Raw genomic sequence first — 21,466 nt, 5'->3', positions numbered from 1 at the left:
AATTGTGTATTCAGTCATCCATTTATTCAACTGTTATTAAAAATCTGTGGAACTTTAACATTTTCATGTTCAGCCGACCCCCCCTGCACCGAATAAAGCATTTAGTAGGAGGACGGGTGGATTAATTGGAACTGCAGCAGCTGAACTCTCTTCTTTCCACCACATCATTTGAATATTTTCCATCTCCATTCACAAAAATATTTAAGGAATAATTTACTTTCGAGATGAAGAGCCAGAACAAATTATGATCAAACCAATCCAACTTATTCAAGGTCAAGAACTTTAGTGTTAAACTGTGCTTTTAATATGAGTCAATGCAGAAATGAAGTGTAATTTATTAACAGGGAAGATTCTTTGCATTCCTCTGTTTATGAGTGTAGCTGGAATGATTTTGTGTTGGATGACGTCCTCCTAATGCTGTGCTTGAGCACCTGCTGCATAGACACAGATGCCTGCAGCTAATGTTAGGTTTTGATAGAGCTCTGCACAAGTAAGAGGGTGCAGAAACTGAAATGAATCCAGTACGGACATAACAGATGAGTAAAAGTGTGAAAGAAAAATCTTAGAAATAAGAGATTTAAATGACCAAAGCAGCCCACATGACACGGTCCTACCAACCGGAAAGGCTGGAATAAATAGAAGCCTGCTCACATTCAGTGAATAAGCGTAGTAAAGGCAAAAAGTCACAGCATTACCTAAAACCTTCTTACATAATACAGTTTATTGTGTGTCATCACATACAATAGAAAACACACCCTTCAAAGAAGGTCTGAGTGTGTTTTCTTGTGAAACCAAGAAAGTACCGTGTGATACAGGATGTACTGATTACACTTTGAGTCAGTTGGAATAGAGAAGGTAAAAAAAACAAAGAAATACAGGAAACACAACCTTATCAACACCAAATTGAATGTAAAAAAGGTGTCATGGTGCTAGAAAAACAATGTGCGAGGCAAAAAATTATATTTAATTCATCATGATGATCGCCAGCAGCATGAATTAAGCCTCGCAGAGTGCTTCATTCATTATAGGGCCACCCAGCTGGGTCTGAATGACCTACATGGACTTGTGTGTGCATGTGTGTGTGTGATCAAAAGTGGAGCACATTTGTCTAAAAATCTTGACTTTACTGTGTCAGGACCATGTAGACCTGCCCAAGCACTCCTTCAAGATGGGTATGAAGCTGGAGATGGTTTCTCCATGGGAGCAGCTCCAGATCTGCCCTGTTTCTGTCACAAAGGTGAGTCGCGCAGAAAGGCTCTGAGAACAATGGCTTATCTAAAAAAAACAAAACGGAGCATTCGTCAGCTTCTGTTATTAGTGAAGCATTGGATTTTTTAAATGTTTTTCCATGGACGAGGCCTTCCTCTGCACCACTGGAATCAACTGGAACGTTTCTTAGACATGAATTTGGGTTTTTTCTTCCGTTTTACACATTAATTAAAAATATTAATTGATTTTTGAGCAGTAAAACTACCAATCATTTGCACGTTATTCTAACTATATAATACCGTTTTTTTAATGGATTTTATTAAATTGTTCCATGATGAACACATTTCTTCCTAATTTACTAAACACAAAGAAAAGCATCGTGCAGGGGGAAAGGATAAAGCAGCTTAGATAGGACATACTGTGCTCAATGTTATGATTTTAAATTTTATAATTAGTTGGCCTTTATTGTTTCACAGGGTAGATCCAGCGGCTTAAAACACTGGCAGACTAGTGTGGCACAAGAATAATTGTACATTACCAAGGATGCTTTCATACTTGAAATCTTTTTTCTTTTAATTTGCTCTGTCTAAGCATTTAAAAGATGGAGAGTAAATTTGTCGTCTATAATCTCTTTTACACGTGTGTTGAAATCATTGTGTTAGGAAGAGATTAAATGTTCTCCCTCTGTTTACTCTTCAGGTCTACAATGAGTTCTACTTCAAGGTGATGTTGGATGACCTCTCTGCTGAAGCCAAGCCACACTTTGTGGTGTGTCATGCCAACTCGCCTGGCATCCTGCCTGTCCAGTGGTGTATGAAGAACGGCGTGGGTCTGGAGAGGCCTCGGGCCTACGAGGGCCAGGACTTTGACTGGGCTGATTACCTGAAGCAGAGCGGGACAGAAGCAGCTCCTGACGCCTGCTTTCCTGATGTAAGTATGGGGTGAAGAGATGTAAACTGGGACACTGCTTTTCAGTAGGGTTCCTGCAAACATTTTAAAACCAAATTGAAGACTGAAACAACACAACACTTCAGGATAGCATAGTAGCAGCAGAGACAGAAGACACAATTGGTGCTGCTTTATGGTTTTATTCAAATGTCATCTGCTTTAAATCCCACTGTCCCAACGAGCTCAGAGGTTTTTAACACTTCTTTTAAGTTGCGATCTGAAGTGCAAAGCCATTGCCTGCACTTTCACTGCTGTAATTGTCTTTACCCCCACTATGTCCCACTGTCCCAATCACACGACAATGTGCACCAGGCAGAAAATGCATGAAATGATCGAGAGCAGTGTCTGCCACTTTATTCTGTTCTGGTGAAGTTTAAAAAGCAAAAACGACACCAGCAACACAGACAAAACTATATTTGCATTTGGATGATGCATGCAAAACATTCTGTACTTTCAATTCTTTCCCATTTATATCGTTTTTAAAACTTGTTTTTAAATATTTATTTATGTTAGTACACTGTGAAAACAGCAGAAACACTCAAAGAATGAACTGCATTTTATCAGTGTTTTATTCTTTTTCAGGTTTACATAACAGTTGACACTCTACAGTGAGACACATATTGTAAACAGGAACTTATTAGACCCATCTGACACTGTGTTACATGCAATGAGCCTACAAAACCCCTGTTACAGCACCTTGTTTGAAGTCCTTCAAGTGGAAAATAAGGGTTAAATCAGTTTGAAGGTCTTGTAATCTGAACCTGGCTTCAGGTTACCTCAGGTTAGATCCCTGCTCTGAATGTAAAATAAGCCCTCTCTCTCCTACCCTCGTGTGTGTGCGTTCAGACATGGCAGAGCAGAGACTTTGCCAAGGACATGTGGCTGGAGGCAGTGAACCCTCACCGACCGGCTGAGGTGTGTGTGGCTCAGGTCACACAGGTCAGAGGACGCCTGCTGTGGCTCCGACTGGAAGGTACATACGTTTGTGTGTGAGTGTGTGCGTGCAGTGAGGATTAAGTGTCAGGGACTCCTGCTGTGTCCCAGAGTGAAGATGGGGTAGAGAAAAAAAACAGCAGTTTGTATATGTGCGACAGTTCCCTCACCCCTGCTTTCCCTCCGCTGTCTGCCCATCTCCAGGTGTGCCGAAGCCTCTGTCAGAGTGCATCGTGGATGTCGAGTCCATGGACATCTTCCCTGTCGGCTGGTGCGAGGCCAACGCTTACCCTCTGACCCCTCCAATCAAACCTGTCTGTACGTACACACACAAATATACACAAATGTAAATTTGCCATGCAGTGACAGCTTAACACAAAGTCTCATTGGTTCGTTCTGCAGGCCAGAAGCAGAAGAAGATAGCAGTGGTCCAGCCAGAGAAACAGTAAGAAGCACAACATTAAACAAACTGAAAGTAAAACTGACTTTAGACTTTGTCTCAAAGACAGGCGCAGTATCCGCGTTTTACATTCTTTTAATGGGTGACTCATCTGTTTGCACGGAAGTTTCCAAGAAAATGACCCTATTTCTTAGTTGATCTATCACCCTCTACGACTACTTTCAAATAGAAATACCACATGGAGTTACATTTTTATGTTTTAGTCCAGATTAGGGTGCAGAAGTATGGTGAAGCAGGGTGTGATTTATTTTTGGGGAGGGGGGGCTTTGCACACTCATGATGTCTGGTTCAAAAGGTGGGACAACTAGACAATCAATCACTATGATATCAGTAGCCGTGCCCATCTTTGATATACAGTCTATGTTTTGAAGACGTGTGCTAGTATTTTTGGGGGACATTTTATGCTAATATTAGATGGCTGAGAGTCCTCCTTCCCCCTAATAGTTAACTAATAGATACAGTGTCTATTGTAGGAATTATGCACAACCTATATTTAAAAAAAGACAAGACTTGGTTACCTTTTGCTGTATTTCAAAGTGCTCCAAAAGGAAACTATGAAGGTTTTCCTAGCCTCATTTATCAAACTGATCTGGTGGCCTCCATTTTCTCCTTGTATGCCTATTCCTCACTCATTAAACCTGCTCCTGAACATGGTTTTCAAGTGTTGGAAAACAGTTCAATTGCAGCTAAAAGTGAAACACTGGCTGCATGTCTCTGTAACCCGAAGACCGCTGTTATTGGTTTAATTTCAGTGTGGTCAGAAAAATGGTATCATTTGTGGGTTTTTGGTTTCTGTCCTTTACCTGAAAGCCAAAGAAGATAAAAAAAAAAATCAGTACATGTTTCTTCAGAGAAACCCTGAAGGTTTTTCTTTCTCTGTGTCACTCAAACCCATTAATTGAAACTGTGGCTTTTTTAGAACAGAAATTGCTTTCCTGGGGCGCTGATTGATTTTGTAGACGAATGGCATGTTATACTGTTTACTTGCGGGAGCAAGAGTGAGGGCGGCGGTCAGAGAGCAGGAGAAGTATGAGGTCTTCAGCAGCACTTTGTCAGCTCTCTCATCTAACCACTAATCCCATTTCATACCTTTAGGAGAATCCTTTCATCGGTATCACTACATACACCCACCTTCCAACACTCCTGTTTCTAATTCTGAAGCTGAAAGCAGTCGCTGTTGTGCCGATTGATTGAGTGAATTGACTTCTGTTTGCCGTTTGATTAGATCCCTTGGATAATTTTATTGATCAGCCTGACTGGATTGATTGCGTTTTTCCACAGGTTGGCTCGTTCCCAGCCTGTCGAGGCGAGTCCTGTCAACCACTGCCAGCCTGCCGCCTTGGATCCAGGTAATCAAAAGCCACGTTACACATGATATATCTGTGGTGATTAATGCTAATGAGCCGCTGTGGCGAGGATTAAAGGAAATCCCCGCTCTTTCTCCACTCTTAAGTCAGTCTGGATTTACACACTGATATACCTACTGCGCTCTGATGTGCTTTCCTCTGTTTCACTCAGTTCCACTTCAACACTTTAGTAAATTTTATTTACAAGTTGCTGAGTTTGAAAACAATGTGATGGAAGATGTGTGTCCTGTCACAGGTTCAGTCAGAGATGTTACTAAAGGAAGTTGAATTAATTTTCTCCATCATCTCTATATTTCATGCCATAAAGTTACATATGGACTGTTTGATCTAAGCAGTTCTACCTTCTATATATACTTCATGTTAAAAGCTATCAGTGGCTCCAACTAGCAAAATTATATTACAACCTGTTGGCACTGTAAGGGATTTCCCCACTAGTTTGACTTATGAGAGTCCCTTCATGGCTGCTTTCCAGTGAAACGCATTACAGTTAAATTTAAGTTGTCACACTTAGAGTGAAGAAGAAGAGGAAGGAGAAACTCATAAGACAAAACTGAGGTTATATTTGTATTTGTTTCTAAAATGTTTAACCAGATACCAACTCTGGATGGTATTACCTGACCTGCACTAACACTGTGAGGAGCCTTTTTTTTAACCAGGATATGTCCTTCAGTGCACACATTAACCAAATGTGTTTGACTGCTTTCTTTCAGTATTGCTTAATAGAAACATCCTGTCTCAGAATCACGCTGAAAAAACAGTTCACGCATTTGTTACTTTCAGGCAGGAATATTGTAATTAATTATCACCTAAAAGCTCCCTGAAAAGCCTTCAGAAGAACTGAAATGCCGCAGCGAGAGTACTGACAGGAACTACAAAGAGGGCTCGTATTTCTTCCATGTTAGCTTGTCTTCATCGGCTCCCTGATAAATACAGAATTGAATTTAGAATCTCGATTACTCGATAGTTATAGCTGTCACCAAATGCTGCTCACAGGGGATCGTCTGGTACTCTAATATTGTAGGTCTTTACCTTACAATATAAAGCTCTTTGAAACTTGAGATTATGCTTCTTTAAGGTGTTTTTTCTTTCCTCGGTTGGATGATAAAAACTGTTCCATACTCAGAGTTGGTGACATCACTGCTGTACTTGGTGATGCTGCATTTGTTTTATAGGATTAAAACAAAAATAAATTATTTAATTTAAATAATTTAATAAGTTTGTTTTTATTTTTAATAGAGCTTCAATGTATTTTGAAACACGTCTACCCAACGAGCGGGGTCGAAAATTCACTCCGGAGGAGCGCTTTCAGTCTAGCTCAGTTCGCAGGAAAACTAGTAACCCTGAGGACACAAGCAGGGAATTTATCCAGATGTTGTTATTGGCTCTAGTTAAAATCTGTGTTTTAACATGCATGGTGTTAATGAGTTACTGGAAACAGTAAACTACTTGAGACGTCAGTCAGCAATGACAGAAATGCATCCTGAAGTAACCACTAAATTATGCATGTACTCCATAAATCATCATGCTTGTTCTCAGCTACATGACTGTCCATTATCAGCTGGTAATGATTAACAAGCATTGGCATCAATATGCTCATTTGTTCTCATTTACTGTATGAGAGCCACATTTTTACTTTATCAACTACTCCTAGTTGTTATCGTTGGTTGGAGCTACATGAATTTCCTTTTATTGTTTGTCTTCCGTTTTCCCCGAAGTCAAAAGGGGAAAAATATTTTTTATAAAAAGATCTTCCTTCTCACACTAATACGGTTTTTACATGTTAAGTAAATCAGTTTGTCTCTTTGATAAATTAATTACAGTAATCCCACAAAGAGAGATGCATTTTTAGCCTCTTCTGTTGTGGTTTTAACTGAATCAGTAATGTTAAAGAAATGTTTAACTCTACTTGAGAAAGCAAAAAGCAGCACAAGATGCAACTTGCGCCTATGTTTTACACTCAATAAGTTTCATTTCCTCCTCAGTAAACATCTTTCTCTCTCTCTCTCTCTCTCTCTCTCTTATAAAACCATATTCTAGATATGCACATGTAAAGAATGCTGTTACACAGGAAATCCCTATTTATCTCTAATGCATTAGAGAGCCGGAGCGTTTCTGTTCTACCCGCTGTTATTGTAGCTGCCCTGGGAGTACTATGTGTATGTTTGGCTTTTTATCAGCTGGAGCGAGAAGGTTACACCCACAAACAAAATCTTAGAGCCAGAACACAGCATTCTTTTGTGACCACATAAACTTTAATGTGCTTATAAAGCGAATCCTTAAAAATTACCTTTTCCTTTTTACAAATTGTCCTGTGACTCTAGTTTTCTTTTGCCTAACTTAAAGGGAATCTGCTCATTCCAGTTTCATGTTCTTTAATAAGAGTATCTGCGATTTTAAGTAATTTTTTAAATATCCTTATTTATACCTCCATTCATCCACCGTCTCAAACAAGCTGTTTTCTCTCCATTGAAGTATTTTTTCCTGATTGGCTGCCCCTCATAAACTGCACCTGTGCACCTGAGATGACCATATTAGGGATATCATCTCTTTATGACATCACAGCAATTTAGAGCAGTCTGAACGCTGTGCTGTTAAGATATATATCAGCTTTACATAACTAAACATAACACATAACAAAGCTCAGGATAAACTGTTTATTTAGGAATGAAAACTAAAGCATAGGCGGATATTTTCGGCCACATGTTCAACATCTCTAAAAAACTTAAAGCAGGTAATTTTTGTGAATTCAGATCTACCGTGCAATTGACAAATAAATGTGGGTGTGTTATTTTTCGTTTTCACTCGCCTCAGTGTCTGAAATAACTGAACTGAACTGGGGGTTTCCTCAACGCCATTGCGCCCTAAGGGAAATTCACCATGAAGCTGCGTCATTTCCAAATTTCAGTAAATGTGAAATATATCACCACGGCCAGCAGGATTGGAGCCAAAATTTAGAAAACAGTCAGGTGAAGTAGCTTTTTTTAAGAATGCCACTTAGCAATCTTTGTTGTATTTCTGGGTGCATTTCTGAAACCAAATAAACAGACATATCAGTAAATCTGAGAATAGATTTCACCAAAACACCACATCCTTCTCTCACATCCTCATTGTGTGGTTGGTTTTCTTTGGGAGCAGACACGTCTGTAAGCAACATGTATGTTCAAGCACAAAAAGAGCAAAGGGGTGGGGGTGGGCTGAACTGGGCATTGTTTCGAGGAGAACCTCGTCCCTGGTTTAAAACCACCCACTTGCTCATGCATATTCATCGCCATATCTAATTACTATTCGCCCCTGGCAGTGCACCTCCAGGTGCAGACAGTTTTCAGGTGCTCCAGTAAGGCCAGAGTGCAGCATCGTTCATACGACTTCTTAGTTTGTTTCTTGGAGGCGGTGGAGGGTGGTGGAGTAGGGGGGGTCACATGAACAGGATGTACTCATGGCCCAGTTTGACTCTGCTCTCACCTATGTGCTGAAATGGTTAGTCACACACTAATGATATACCGGAAAGTAGTAAGTAAGTAAAGAGCACCACAACCATTCATTTACTTTCATTTACAAAGGAGCTTTCTGTTTTCTTCCTTTGTCTTTTTTCTGGTTCAGAGTGGAAGAAAAGCATTGAGAAACAAAACCAGTAAAAAGTTGTTGGGTCATTTCCTTATACTGCCAATGCTCAATCAAACCACAAGGAAGTGTTTTGAGAGAGGTTCAACATTTAGTTTAAATGTCGTTTCATTATACAACTATAATATTGAAAAAAATCATCATCTGTTATTATAATACTTACATAATCCAAACATACATGCAGGTAATTTCCTTCACGAAAAAAATGAAGAATCACCAAGTCTGTCATTAAACATATTTTAACTAGTTTGTTTAAAGTGAGGTTTTCTGTCTATCAAATGGTCAGAAATAACAAGAAAATGCAGAACTGACAAACCTGTGGACAAATCATGCTTAAGGGCCTATTCCCGTCGTATTGAGCCAGGAAAAACCATGACATCAATGTTAGCTTCTAAAATTGTATTTAAAGAGAAACTGAAGCCGTTAATATGACTAACACCCTTGAATGGAAGTGACACACCAATTATTCAGTCAAACATCAAATGAGGTTTTGTATTTTAAGGAAACAAAACATGGGTTTGAAAGGAAGTTTGTAAACTCCGGTTCGGTGGACAGGGAAGACATTGGTTCACAGGAGTATCAAATATGAGCCGCTGTGTTTGGCCTGTTGAGTTTTGCCCATAATCCCGGTACAGGTGAGGAAGTACTACTTCATACCAACTTATCGCAAAGATTGCAGTACTAACTGGCAAACAAAGACATGAACATATTTCCTCTGTCTTTGCGTCATTGCACTGGTTACTGTAGAGTTTAGGATTAATCTAAAAATCCTTTTGTACACTTGCAGCTGCTTGCATGAGCTTGCCCGCCCCCCCGCCCCCCCCACCACCAAGTATCTAACATGTTATAGTGTTTAATACCCCACGCAGAATGCTTTAAGTAAGCTGTCTGCCAGCTGGTAGTAGAGCCTCACTTAACAGTCTTTCATATGTCAACAAAAAAAAAGCACCTCTTCTCTTGAGCCTTTTACGTCTGCCTTTCTGTGAACATTGTAGGTTAGTTTACATTATTTTACAGCTGTATTTTAATTTCCATCGTGCTCCCTTACTGTCCCATAGTTCTGTTTTTTTTCCTAATTCTTTATTGATTGCTGTGCAGCACTTTGGTCAACATCTGTTGTGCTTAAATGTGCTATATAATTAACTTAACTTGATTATATAAGTGGCTTTAGTGCGCCTAGGCTTGCTGCTGACTCTGCAAGTTGATTTGCAACCATGGCCACACATACAGAGAAACGTTTGTTCCTTTTGGAGAATAATTTTCTTTCCACCTGACATTTTCCACCAGGAATAATGAGATGTTGTGACCCATGGCTACTTAAAAAAAAATCCGAAAACTAAGTGTAATCTGTTTACTCTGAAAGCTTCCTTGTACGCTTGTGCACTCTCTTCTGTTTCTCTTTGATTTTCCAAATGCGATGTTGGTTTCAGTTTTGTCCAGAATATTTGTTTCAATGTTTTATTTATGGTTTCAAAATTTGTAAGAGATATTATTTGGACTATGCCAGTATTACATGTAGCATATTTATTTCCCACAGTGGTGAACATCCATTTTTCCTTCTTTTCTGTCCTAGGTTCAGCTAATGGAAGATACTGCTGCTCCAAGATTTTTGTCAACCACCGCTGTTTCTCAGGACCCTACCTCAACAAGGGACGCATCGCAGAGCTGCCGCAGGCTGTCGGACCTGGAAAATGCACACTGGTCCTCAAAGAGGTGGGCTGATGTCAAAAACAGGTGGGGGGGAGGTTATAGAGAGGAGCAGGTTTAATCAAAGGGTTGCACACTTTCAAAGGGAGAGGTGGGCCAGCAGAAATTGACAGAGGGAGGAGGTAAGAGACGGAGGCCGAGACAGCGATGTCTTGTTAACCACCTGCCGTTTCCCAGCAGCACCTTCATTTTAATGTGAGGAGCTGTCAGTCAGCAGTGTTTACTGTTATACACCGCCACCACCATTTGGGAAAACAGCCTTTTAATTTCTCTAGAGACTGTGTGCGCTCGTGCACTTTGTGCAGGTGTGAGAATGTAGCTTTCTCCACAGTTTTTTGTGATCTGTATCTTTTCTTTCACTTTCGCTTGGATCCTCATTCGTGTTTGTTCACATTTGTCTTGAGTTGTTCACATCAAGCAGGAGTTTATTTGTCTTTTTCTTTGTTCTGTTTTTGCTTCCAGCTGCTGAGCATGCTGATCAACGCTGCCTACAAGCCTGGACGAGTCTTGAAGGAGCTGCAGGAGCTGGAGGATCAGAGCTGGGACTGCCAAGAGGAGACCCTCAAAGCCAAGTGAGGGGAAAGGAAAATACAAAACAAAAAATGGCAGGGGAGCAACAATGAACATGTTCTTTTCTCATTTCATTTGCTCCACTCCTGTTTTGGTCATGGGCCATTGAATTTCATAATAAATCATCACTATCTTTTCTAAAAGGGCCCTGTGTCCCTCCCCCCTCCTCTCGTTTCCTGCGAGGCCATTTTCCCTGCCCCTCTTTGAATTTTTTATGTTGTTTTTTGTTGCTGTAATGTTTGTGTAAGGTCTGCATTTTCATCCACTGCTGGCTGCACAGAGCCAAATTATTCCACAGCTTCAGGCTGCGTGCTCGGTGTTTTCTAATCGAAAACGGCCCCATTTTTTCCGTCCGAAACGAGAAAGAATCAGGCAGTCATGAGTCTGAGTGAGTCACCTGTGGTGGCCCGCAGAGCACAGTGATCACATTCACGCACGAGTGTTTTAACAACACGCCAGAGGATTTACTTTTAATTTTCTGGGGCATCTACCACCCAGAGAGCCAATTTATTTCTGACTCCAAAGTGGAGGAGGTTCAGTACACAATTGAGTTCAATTAAGCAAGAGCAAAAACAAGTTGACAGAGAGTACATATTTCTCATTAATTAATGGATCTTGTTCCTGTTTGGTTGTAATTTTCTTCAGATTGTTACTTAAAATTGAGGTCCTGATGGAGCACATCTCAGGGTCACTGTGTGAATTAACTCACATGGCGTGTCATAATCATTACAGGGCTTTTTTAAATAACTTGGCATGATTTCATAGATTATATTAGTGTTTAAAAACATAAGAAAATACATTGTTAAGCAAAGTTTATATCACAAATGTTGCAGAATATCTGCAGCTTTTAAGCTATTGCAGATTTGCAGCTTTTATAGTGTTTATTTTTATTTTTCAGTTTTCAGTTGATAATCAGTAAAAATCAGACATTTTAAAGTGTTAATGTGGAGAATAGTTCCTTGTGGGCAGCAGTCTGTTCATTCCTATAAGTTCTAAGAGCAGAGTTAATGCTGATCCATAAAAATAAATTAGTAAGATAAACATAGTTAATAATTAAAAGTAACTGAATAAATTGAATTGACTGACTTAATATTAACTGATTTGACCGTAGTTGCTGACTGCTGGTGCGTTATGTTAGTTTGAGACCTCTAAAAGCAGAAGAAAGAGAAAATCAATATTTTGTGTTTTTGTTTCATTTCGTTTGCTTCTTCTGCTCCTTGACTACCACAAGCCGCGTTCTCCTTTCATTAGGACTGCCTCATCTAAGTGAAAATTGTATCTATGAAAATTATTATGAGTTACACGCACTGCTCTGGAATTCCCCTCATCTAACCTCCCCTCAGAGCCAACAATGGGCTATAGTACCAGATAAACACATGTGTCTCATTTAATGATTAATGATTAAACAAAGAGATCAGATAAAGTCTGCTGCATGTTTAGAAACCTTTAAGTCATCCTGTCCTGTCAGAATTAACATATCAGCATTGCATTTTTAAGGGTATAATACTTAATTTAACTATTTTATTTTCTATTAGGGCTTTAACTTGATTTTGATTTTCCTTAACAGTTGCAAATTAAATGATTAGTCATTCAGTCTATGACATGAAAAATTCCTTTTCTGATTTCTGTAAGCACGTTTATGTTACACAACAGAATGTATTGAAAGAAATTTATTGATACAACTAATTGAAATGTGACTTTGTTGATGTGTTTTGGTTTAAAATCAAACTAAACTACTGTTTCACTAATGATTTATTATTGGATTTTAACCTATTAACCTCCAAAAAAAAGAAAGTAGCACAGACCAACATTAGTTTGCAGGTCATTATATTTTTTTCTTGCCAGCAGCTCCGCTCTCTTTGCCTGACCTTAGCCATTATGTGGGATATTGCCAAATTGACCCTTCATCTCACTCCGTTCTCCTGAATCGGCCTAATCAACCGAACAGTCTGAATTCATGTGGGCTGTCCTAAAACTGCCCGTTTTTCACATCCTTGCTGTGCAAGCAATCATCATTCACCTATGAGTGCTTTGATGGATCACAGATGGTTTAATTAGCCATTGTCCTCATAAATAAAAGTAATTATTCACTGACAATGTCCCTCTGTCTTTCCTTTCCTTCCTCCCACACCCAGATATAAAGGAAAAACGTATCGCTCCACCATACGGATTGTCCGCCTAGCAGACCAGATCCCAGATTTCTGCCGTAAAGTGTGTGTGAAACTACAGTGCTGCCCGAACCTCTTCAGCCCCATCCTCGTTACTGACAAGTGCCCAGAGAACTGCTCCATCCAAACAAAAACCAAATACAGTGAGTCTCTGTAATTATACGCATCACTTCCTGCGCCACAGCTATGAAGGAGACCCAAATCAAAGCTTGTGATGCTGCAGAGTGTATAATTGCCCTGGATGAGTGGCTAAGTTTTGTTTTAGGTGCATTGTTTTCAACATCTGCTCTGCGTCCACAGCCTATTACTATGGGAAGAAGAGGAAGCTATCCAAGCCCACTGCAGGAGAGGAGACAGCAGAGGGAGAGCTGGCCAAGCCGACGCGCCGCAGGAAGAAGAGGAAAGCTATCTTTGTGCAGAAGAAAAGACGCTCCTCTGCTGTGGACTACACTCCCGCTGGCTCCCCGCAGGTTAGAAAACACCTCACTTCTTCCTTTTATTTCGTCTCTCATAACAAGTGTCCTGTGCACTCCTGCTCATGTGACAAGCAGCAGGTACACTCACAACAAAGTGCACAGTGTATAAATTATAAACAAAATCACGTGTGAATATAGAAAATGCGGGGTAAAAGAGGAGCTGCTCATGCAGGTGCCTTATGCAGATATATCCACTGCTGGGCACTGAGTTATTTATTGTAGCTAAAAATAGCCACACATCTGGCACAGAAAGGTTGCAGTCAATCACGTTATAGTTGTTAATTTAATATGCAGATGCCACAGAAGTACCGTCTTCAGGCATCAAGTCTGCATTTGTGTGAGTTTTAAAGCTTATTATATGACTACCTCACAGGTTACGGCCTCAGTTAGCTTTAGCATATTAACACAGGGATACGGTCAGTTTTCAGTGAAAGCGGGGCATGAGTTCATTCTCTAGTTTTAACAGCCTACACAGGCGTTGCATTCAGTGCATTATATAGTGGACCGCTGAACCATGAGGTCTGGGCTCCTCCTGGAATATTTTTATATGAAACTGTGCATTAAAGTATGGGAGTCTAGCTAGACTGCCTCAAGTGGCCATAAGAGGAGCTACAGGTTTTTGTTTTGGTTTGGTTCAAGCCATCTTGAAATTTTTCAAGATGGCTGCAAAGTGGTGAGATTTGCTTCTAGAAAGGCTTTGGTTGTACTACAACATGGCGCCGTGGCAACAAGGAGCTTTTGAGTCACCATAGCAATGAAAGAAAACAAGCACAAAAAGAAACATTCCACCTGAGACTGCTAACATCATCAGTTTCAACAAGACTGGTGCCTGCTGGATTAAGTGCAGAGTCGCAGAACTCTGACTTAAACAGACTCTCATCATGCCCGTCCTCGCTCTGGGTTTCATCTTGGGTTTTGTCATCACAAAATCTGTAAGAAAACTCATGCAGCGGTTCCTCAAAGAAGAAGACGAGGCAAGCAGAGATGAGGAAATCACTCCAGGACCTTCTGGTGCTGTTATCCAGCAACATCCTCCTGATCCAACAACAATCAACAACCACGTCCAGCAGAGAAATCAGAGCAGCTTTACGTTCAGCCTGAATATTGGGTTGAGCACAAATACTGGTCAGCCAATCACATTGGACTAAATAAACATGTGATGACTGTTATGCTCAATATTGTGTGATATATTTATCAATAACATCAGTAATTTGCAAAACTACTTTTCTGTTTTTAAAAGCTTTTCACAATTGTCTGAGACATTTCTGTTGAATATTACTCCTCATGGCTTTTGCATGATGAAGTGAGACAATACCATCGTTACATTTGTCACAGCAGAATGAAATGGCTGATTTAGATCATTTTTTGTCCTGGTTAAACAGATTTAGAGTAAACAAAGAAAGGGGGTCTGACAAATATACATTCACTACGAACAGCACTTATTTCGAAGCCACTTATAATAAAGAGAGTGCCATAACTTTAATTTCAGAGGTTATGTGGACACCTATATGAGCCTCACAACATTTTGCACGTAGGCCGGGGCGTAACTCCCCGTCACTGGAGTCCTTCAAGAAACTTCTCAGAACTCGCGTATTAAGCAAAGCCTTTGACCTCTAGCCTTTTTTTGTTTATTTATAGTCTTTTGTAAAGCGTCCTTGGGTTTCTTGAAAGGCGTTACACAAATCTAAGTTATTAAGTATAACACAATACTACACACTCACAGTTTCAGAGCGTTACGGCTTTATTAAGTGCTTAATCCAGAGCACTGTACAAATGCCATAGTAATCTTATGTTATCGGTACAGGAAGAGTATAAACTGGCATGACTTTTTTACTACAATCATGAGTGGAAAGGTAAAATATAATGTCCACAGCACAGCTGAAAGGTTCCTGCACCTCTGCTATGGGTAAGCATCAACACAGCTGAAAGAGTATTTGCTTACATGCTTCCTGTTTCGGGTTTTAATGGGCTCTTTCGGGGCAAGGATCTTTAGCATTTCTGAAAACTCGCATGGATTTCTATTCTGGATTCCTTGAGTGCCATACCTCCTCCTCACGTAATGTCTGTTGCCATTTAAATGTAAATATGATTATCTGGAGGCCACAGCCTAGAACAATGCTAAGCATGCAGCGCCTCAGCAGAGAGAGAGACAACCTTTGGATTTGCATCGATCAGGCGGCAATGGAGCAGCATTCTGACAGCCTTTGAGTCCTGAATTAATAGAAATTCCTATGTCCTGTCAACAAAAGACAGTTTTATTATTCATTATGTCATTTGTCACAAAGGATTTAAGACACATTTCTAACCATATTTGTTTTATGACTAAATGATCAGTGGTTATCACTCATATTAGAGGCCAGTCCAGCTGATATTTAGAGAAATGGGAAAATCTACTTTTATTAAAAGTGTATATAAGCACTTAATCTGCCTTTTAATACGCCCACTGTGCAGTCTGGATGAATGAAACAATAGAACACACGCAGAACCTTTCACACCATAGAAAGCAAGTCAGGATTTGAATAAACTGTAATTATTTTAAAAGGCTCTGTTAATTTCAGTGTGCATGAATTTCAGGTCAGGAGGAGCATTTTCTGCACTTGTCTCTCTTCTTGCGCTCCTGCTCTGTTTATGAAAAACAAACTGTCACTCTGTGGCTAGAAAACATGAAGCAGAGTGGGGATAACATAATAATAAAAATTCATGAGGGTGAGATGTCCTTGTCACTGCTGCTGTGGTTAAAAAAAACAAAAACAAACATTTCAGAAAACTTTTAGTCACATTTTGTTTGTGTTACACCTTTTTGTGCAGGTTGAGTTATTTACAGGTGAATAAAGAGGTGGTATTACGAATAAATAGATTTTAGATTAAATAGATTTTTAAAGGTGATCACTTAAAATATTAACACATACTGTAGAATAGAAAGTAACATGTGAATATGCTGCAGACCACTACATGACAGGGATAAAAAGACAAAATCTGACCATTCATCTTCCGGTTAAATAAGGGGAGAATAGTTGATAAGATTATAATAAATAAATGATTATGACTGTTAAAGATGACCAAAAACAACAGATTTAACATTAACAGTTCTGATGACGATAGAAAATTAAATATAAAATAAATACTGACCTGAAAGTCAGGCTGAAAGATAGATTAGTCTGGAAAAGTATTAGACTTGTGCAACAACATAAATACATTTCAAGACACGTAACAACAGACTTTTGTACTAACACCGACAGTGATTACAGGAAATTATCACATTCTTAAATTTTGGTCCTCTGCACTTGGGCAGTGTTGCTGAATGAGTTGTTAGCAGGAGGACAGTACAACCTGGCATGTTGGATAATAAAAGGCTGCATTAGTGTAGCTGTGGTGTTCACACAATAAAATTTTGTGGCAAGCGTACCCCACTGTGCCTTTGAACCTGCAACTAAAATTAAATCTGTTTCTTTTGTTCTTCAGCTAACAGCAGGAGAAGTTTCCATTTCTTGCATCATAAATACGTCTCCCAGATTGCTGTCTGTGTCACTTTTAAACCACAGGAATATGTTTTTAACACCAGTGAATGAGCAGGTAGCATCTTCTATGTGACTGTATTATGATCAATTGACCTCAGCACTCTTTATTACAAGAAGACTTTTTAAATGTTGCAGATTCCTCCTTAAAATCACTCACAGTGTCCACAGTGAAACTCAACAAGCCAGTTTAGCAGGGAGTTAAGGTCTGCTTTACATCAGAGAAAGCCCAGATGGACAGATAATCCAGAATAAGTGGGAGTATTCTGGCAATAAAGTCAATAAATTCAACATATCCAACTAACATTACATGAAACCTGCTGTGGTAATTACTTAGGTTCAAATGTGGCCCAAACAGGTTTTGGAGCACCTAACCTCAGAAAATATTACCAGTGTATTACCAGGCAACAAGCATAACCCTGAAAAAACCGAAACAACAACAAAAAAGAATGAGCTTCATTGCTCACAAGTCATGAAGTAAAAAGTGCAATTTTTAGCTTTTTAACCCCAAAATCGTATCCTCCAGCACTCCTACAATACTCCAAGTGTTTATACCAGAAGTTTGGAACACTGCATTGCTTGTCAACAAACAACATAACAGTAGTGTAAATATACCTGCATAATATTCTAAATTTCTGGTTTACTAATAATAAAGAATTCACGTGGCAGCATTTTATTGCAGTGGCTGGCTGAGGTTAATCTAGTCTTACCTGTTTTATGTACTTGTGTCTATAGGAAAGCATGATAACCCAAACCCCAAATTTACCAAGTTACCTTCCTCATTACATTAAAAAAAAAACCACACATTCATGTGGCCTCAACAAGGGTGGTGGTTGCTGGGAGGGAGGGAATCGTTAGGCTGAAAGTATAGTTTATGCATGAGGTGGTTCAGCAACATTGTGGAGTTTTACTGGCCGGACTGGTTGGAAGATTGTTTCAGTCCTAAAGAGAAACACAAAGTGATTGAATAGATAACCCGCTCATGTTAATGATCGTTTCTGTGCTCTGGCATCTGTGAGGAGTGGCTTCTTTTCTCTGTGTTATATCACTGCAGACTGACATGTAACCAATTACATGTAACCAGATTGGCAGATCTTTCAAATCATTTATACTATTAACTAATTTTTTGCATGAAAAACTGTTTTTATCTCAGTCAGCTACAGTCATAATATTTAATAGATATTTCTGTCTGCATTTAAATTGACGTAGCAGCTTCTGGTTAACGTAAAATCCTCTGCTTTGTCTGTGTAAACAAGAAACTCTGAGTACATGAGTTTTGGCTAATGTCATTAAAAGAAACTTCAGACTTCAGTCCAGCTCAAATGTTTCCTCTACTGTTACACCAGTGCGTTTCGGCCTTTTCTAACAACATTTTACCAAAATGATCCCAACAAAATGCTGTGAAAACATTTACGAGGCATAAATATTCAAGTTTGGCTTTTGTAAGCAGCTTTTGTGCTGATGTTCAAATTAAAAACTTCTGTTTATCCACAGCTTTTTTACAATTCTTTTGCTTTTAATTATTCCGAAACTCTCATTTGACTGGTAAATTGAATAAATTGCTAAACTTGGTGAATAAACATTGAGACAAACATTTCTGCATGATATGCATGATTTCCGGGACAACTGTGAACAACTGAGTGCCTCTCTAACTCCCTTCTTTCTCCCCTCTCCAGGATAGTGATGAGGGAGAGGAGGACGAAGAGATGGCGTTGCAGTCGGGCAGCGAGGGCACCAGCTCGGAACCTCGCGAGGACCACACAGACACCTCATCGGTGGAGGTGACCAGCAGCCGTCCTCGCCGGGCCACGGCGCTGCGCAGGGCCGTCAGCGCGGGAAACCCGGCACTCAGCCCGGCACTCAGCCCGGCACTCAGCCCGGAGGCTCCCGCAGGTCGCAGGAGGTCAACTCGCTCGCTGTCTGCGTACAACCAGAACAGCAAGTACCAGCCTGCCAAAGGACAAGACATGCAGGTAAAGCAGAGAGGCTACAAAACAGGTTCCCCATACTCTTTATGACAAGCATGTCTCCTGTTTACTGATATTAATGCATCATATTTTTGGTACACTTAATTATATGTAAAAGTAATAGTGTCGAGAGGAGAGTAAAACAGCTCCATCACGAGCTTCTACACCAGAATAAATCAACGATGGGGGGATTTATCACATCAGGATTTATCCTATCAACACTGAAATAGTTGAGTGATTAACAGAACCCAGAGCAGTGTGTGCTACCCTCTAGTTCACAGTGTGCCTTTTATGTGCAACTGTTCAGGTGGAGGAGGAGGAAGGTCAGTTGGTTTTGGACAGAAACCCTCTGGAGTGGAGCGTAGATGAAGTCGTCCAGTTCATTAACTCTACCGACTGCGCATCTCTGGCTGGCATTTTCCAGGAGCAGGTAAACAAAAAACAAAAACACAATTACTGTTAGGTATACATGTCAATAAAAGTGTTGCTTGTTTGATAAATAGGGGCTGAAGGTGCAGAATAAAGTAACTAAATTTCAGGGGTTGAGCAAAAATGTAGCATTAGAGAAATCATAGATATTTTTAGACAGAGCCCCTGTTTTCAACTGTCTGTGTACAAACTCTTCTATAAATTGTTTTAATATTTTTTTCTTGATGGCCCAGTGTTTGGTTAGATACAGTGTTTGCCTCACTGATTGGTTTAGGTGGCAACAATGTGGGTTTTTTTATTAGTTTATTTTAGAGTGATTAACTCGACTGACTTCAGCTTGTGTGTCTCTCCTTGGACCGTGTGTGTAGAAGGAGGGGAGGGGCTGTCTTTACACACAGAGTAGATAAACACACACAGAGAAACACCTCAGTGTAACCAAGACAAGAAATACAGTAAAAGCCAGCAGAGACCCTCACATATTACACTGAACACAAACGTGATAAATAACATGTTTGGATATTATATTTTTAACCCTATTCTATATTTTTAGAATGGCAGTGTTATTAAATGTGTCGAGTGCTTTCATTATCGTACTTTATTAGAGCTTTGTTTTGAACTTTTCAACTTAGAATCTGACAAATACTTTATATAAATACACTAAAAATAAAAAAAAAACTAGACTGTTTGAAACTAAACTGAAGCTCTAATTTTGTATAAAAACGCCCTCTGCAAGCAGCTTTTTTTGAGGTGAAGTACATTATAGGAGTTTAATCTGAAAGCTTCAAACCCTGAATATTTCTGTTTAACTTGTGTGCAGGACATCGATGGTCAGGCCCTGCTGCTGCTGACTTTGCCCACAGTCCAGGAGTGTATGGACTTGAAGCTCGGGCCTGCCATCAAGCTGTGTCACCAGATCGAGCGTGTCAAAGTTGCCTTCTACAAACAGTACGCCAACTGATGGAGGAGCAGCGACAGGAGCAAGCCTGGAAATGTTGGATTACGTGGATTTCCAAATTATTTTGGCAGTCGGTTACTTTGGATAAGCACACACCGAGGGACAGCAGGAGGATGTTTCCAGATGAGAAGCTGAAGGATTAATTTCTGGGATACTATCTGTGTGAAAATGATATGCAGTACCCACGAAAAACAAAAAAACTTCCTTACTGTCGACTCCGGCAGAACTGAACACACTGAGCTGATCTGTGTGCTCTACTGATCTGTGAAGAAGCTGAGGACTTGTTTTTTTTTCTCTTACTTTTCATTTCCATTTGATTTGTCATAGAGGAGCATCATAGCAATTAAGTTTTAAAAATTATAATCATGAAGAGTTTTCCCTTTTTTTCTGTGTGGCATAATCGGTTCAGAAAATATAATCGGAAAGTATTTAACAAACCAAGAATTAATATATTTGGAATATTTATTGTTACCCTTATTTATAAGGAGTGATTATCCATTTGGATTTTTGAGGAAAAAAATTGGAGATGTATATCACAATGTACGTATTAGCTAATCTTTATTGAAAACGGGAAACTATGGTATGAATTTATTCAGTTCAAATAAGCATCCCGTGTGTTTGAGAGAAGAACACACTGGAATAGTCTTACTCTCTTCTCATTGTTACAGTCACATGAATCAATCATGGAAGCTATTTTGTGTCCATCTATGCAATTCTGTTGCAGATATTTTTGATAAGTAAGAAAATAAATTTCTATTGATTTTTATCTGTTTTTCTTGTGCTTCGCTTTTCAGTTCAAACACTAATAAACATAAACTGAAGGTTCCTGACAGCATGACATATTCACCTGGTATAAATGTATTTCACTCCACTTTTGCCTTCAGAACTTGATTGTATTTTTTATGGAACAAATTCACAGAGGTGCTGGAAATTTTGGTCCATGTTGATAAGATAGCATGACCTAGCTGCTGCACATCCATGATGGGAATCTCCTGACCCACAACATCCCTAAGGAGCTCTATTCGAGATCTGATGACTGTGGAGGCCATTAGAGCAGAGGTCCCAAAGCTTTTTTCCGCCACGGTCCGGTTTATGTCCGACAATATTTTCCTGGACCGGCCTTTAAGGTGTCGCGGATAAA

The 21,466-nt window shown here is 39.7% G+C and overlaps 1 protein-coding gene across 4 annotated transcripts in view; it reads left to right on the top strand.

Annotated features, from left to right (window-relative positions):
• The window catches only part of sfmbt2 (Scm like with four mbt domains 2), a 56,419-nt gene extending 35,328 nt beyond the window's left edge, over positions 1 to 21,091 (top strand). For all 4 annotated transcript variants that reach the window (XM_084909455.1, XM_084909452.1, XM_084909453.1 and 1 more), the window contains 13 exons: positions 1,136 to 1,237; positions 1,909 to 2,139; positions 3,004 to 3,130; positions 3,295 to 3,408; positions 3,493 to 3,535; positions 4,832 to 4,899; positions 10,112 to 10,251; positions 10,708 to 10,817; positions 12,951 to 13,126; positions 13,284 to 13,453; positions 18,651 to 18,947; positions 19,249 to 19,371; positions 20,188 to 21,091. In XM_084909455.1, coding sequence (XP_084765581.1) covers positions 1,136 to 1,237; positions 1,909 to 2,139; positions 3,004 to 3,130; positions 3,295 to 3,408; positions 3,493 to 3,535; positions 4,832 to 4,899; positions 10,112 to 10,251; positions 10,708 to 10,817; positions 12,951 to 13,126; positions 13,284 to 13,453; positions 18,651 to 18,947; positions 19,249 to 19,371; positions 20,188 to 20,328 — 1,842 coding nt within the window. In that variant the 3' untranslated portion in view covers positions 20,329 to 21,091. The remainder of the gene's footprint in view (positions 1 to 1,135; positions 1,238 to 1,908; positions 2,140 to 3,003; positions 3,131 to 3,294; positions 3,409 to 3,492; positions 3,536 to 4,831; positions 4,900 to 10,111; positions 10,252 to 10,707; positions 10,818 to 12,950; positions 13,127 to 13,283; positions 13,454 to 18,650; positions 18,948 to 19,248; positions 19,372 to 20,187) is intronic.
• Positions 21,092 to 21,466: the final 375 nt, after the last annotated feature.

Source organism: Perissodus microlepis, chromosome 17 (genome assembly GCF_051167445.1).
Source record: "Perissodus microlepis isolate ML-2025 ecotype Zambia chromosome 17, ASM5116744v1, whole genome shotgun sequence".
NCBI lineage: Eukaryota > Metazoa > Chordata > Actinopteri > Cichliformes > Cichlidae > Perissodus > Perissodus microlepis.
This window is presented reverse-complemented; position numbering and strand designations above follow the sequence as displayed.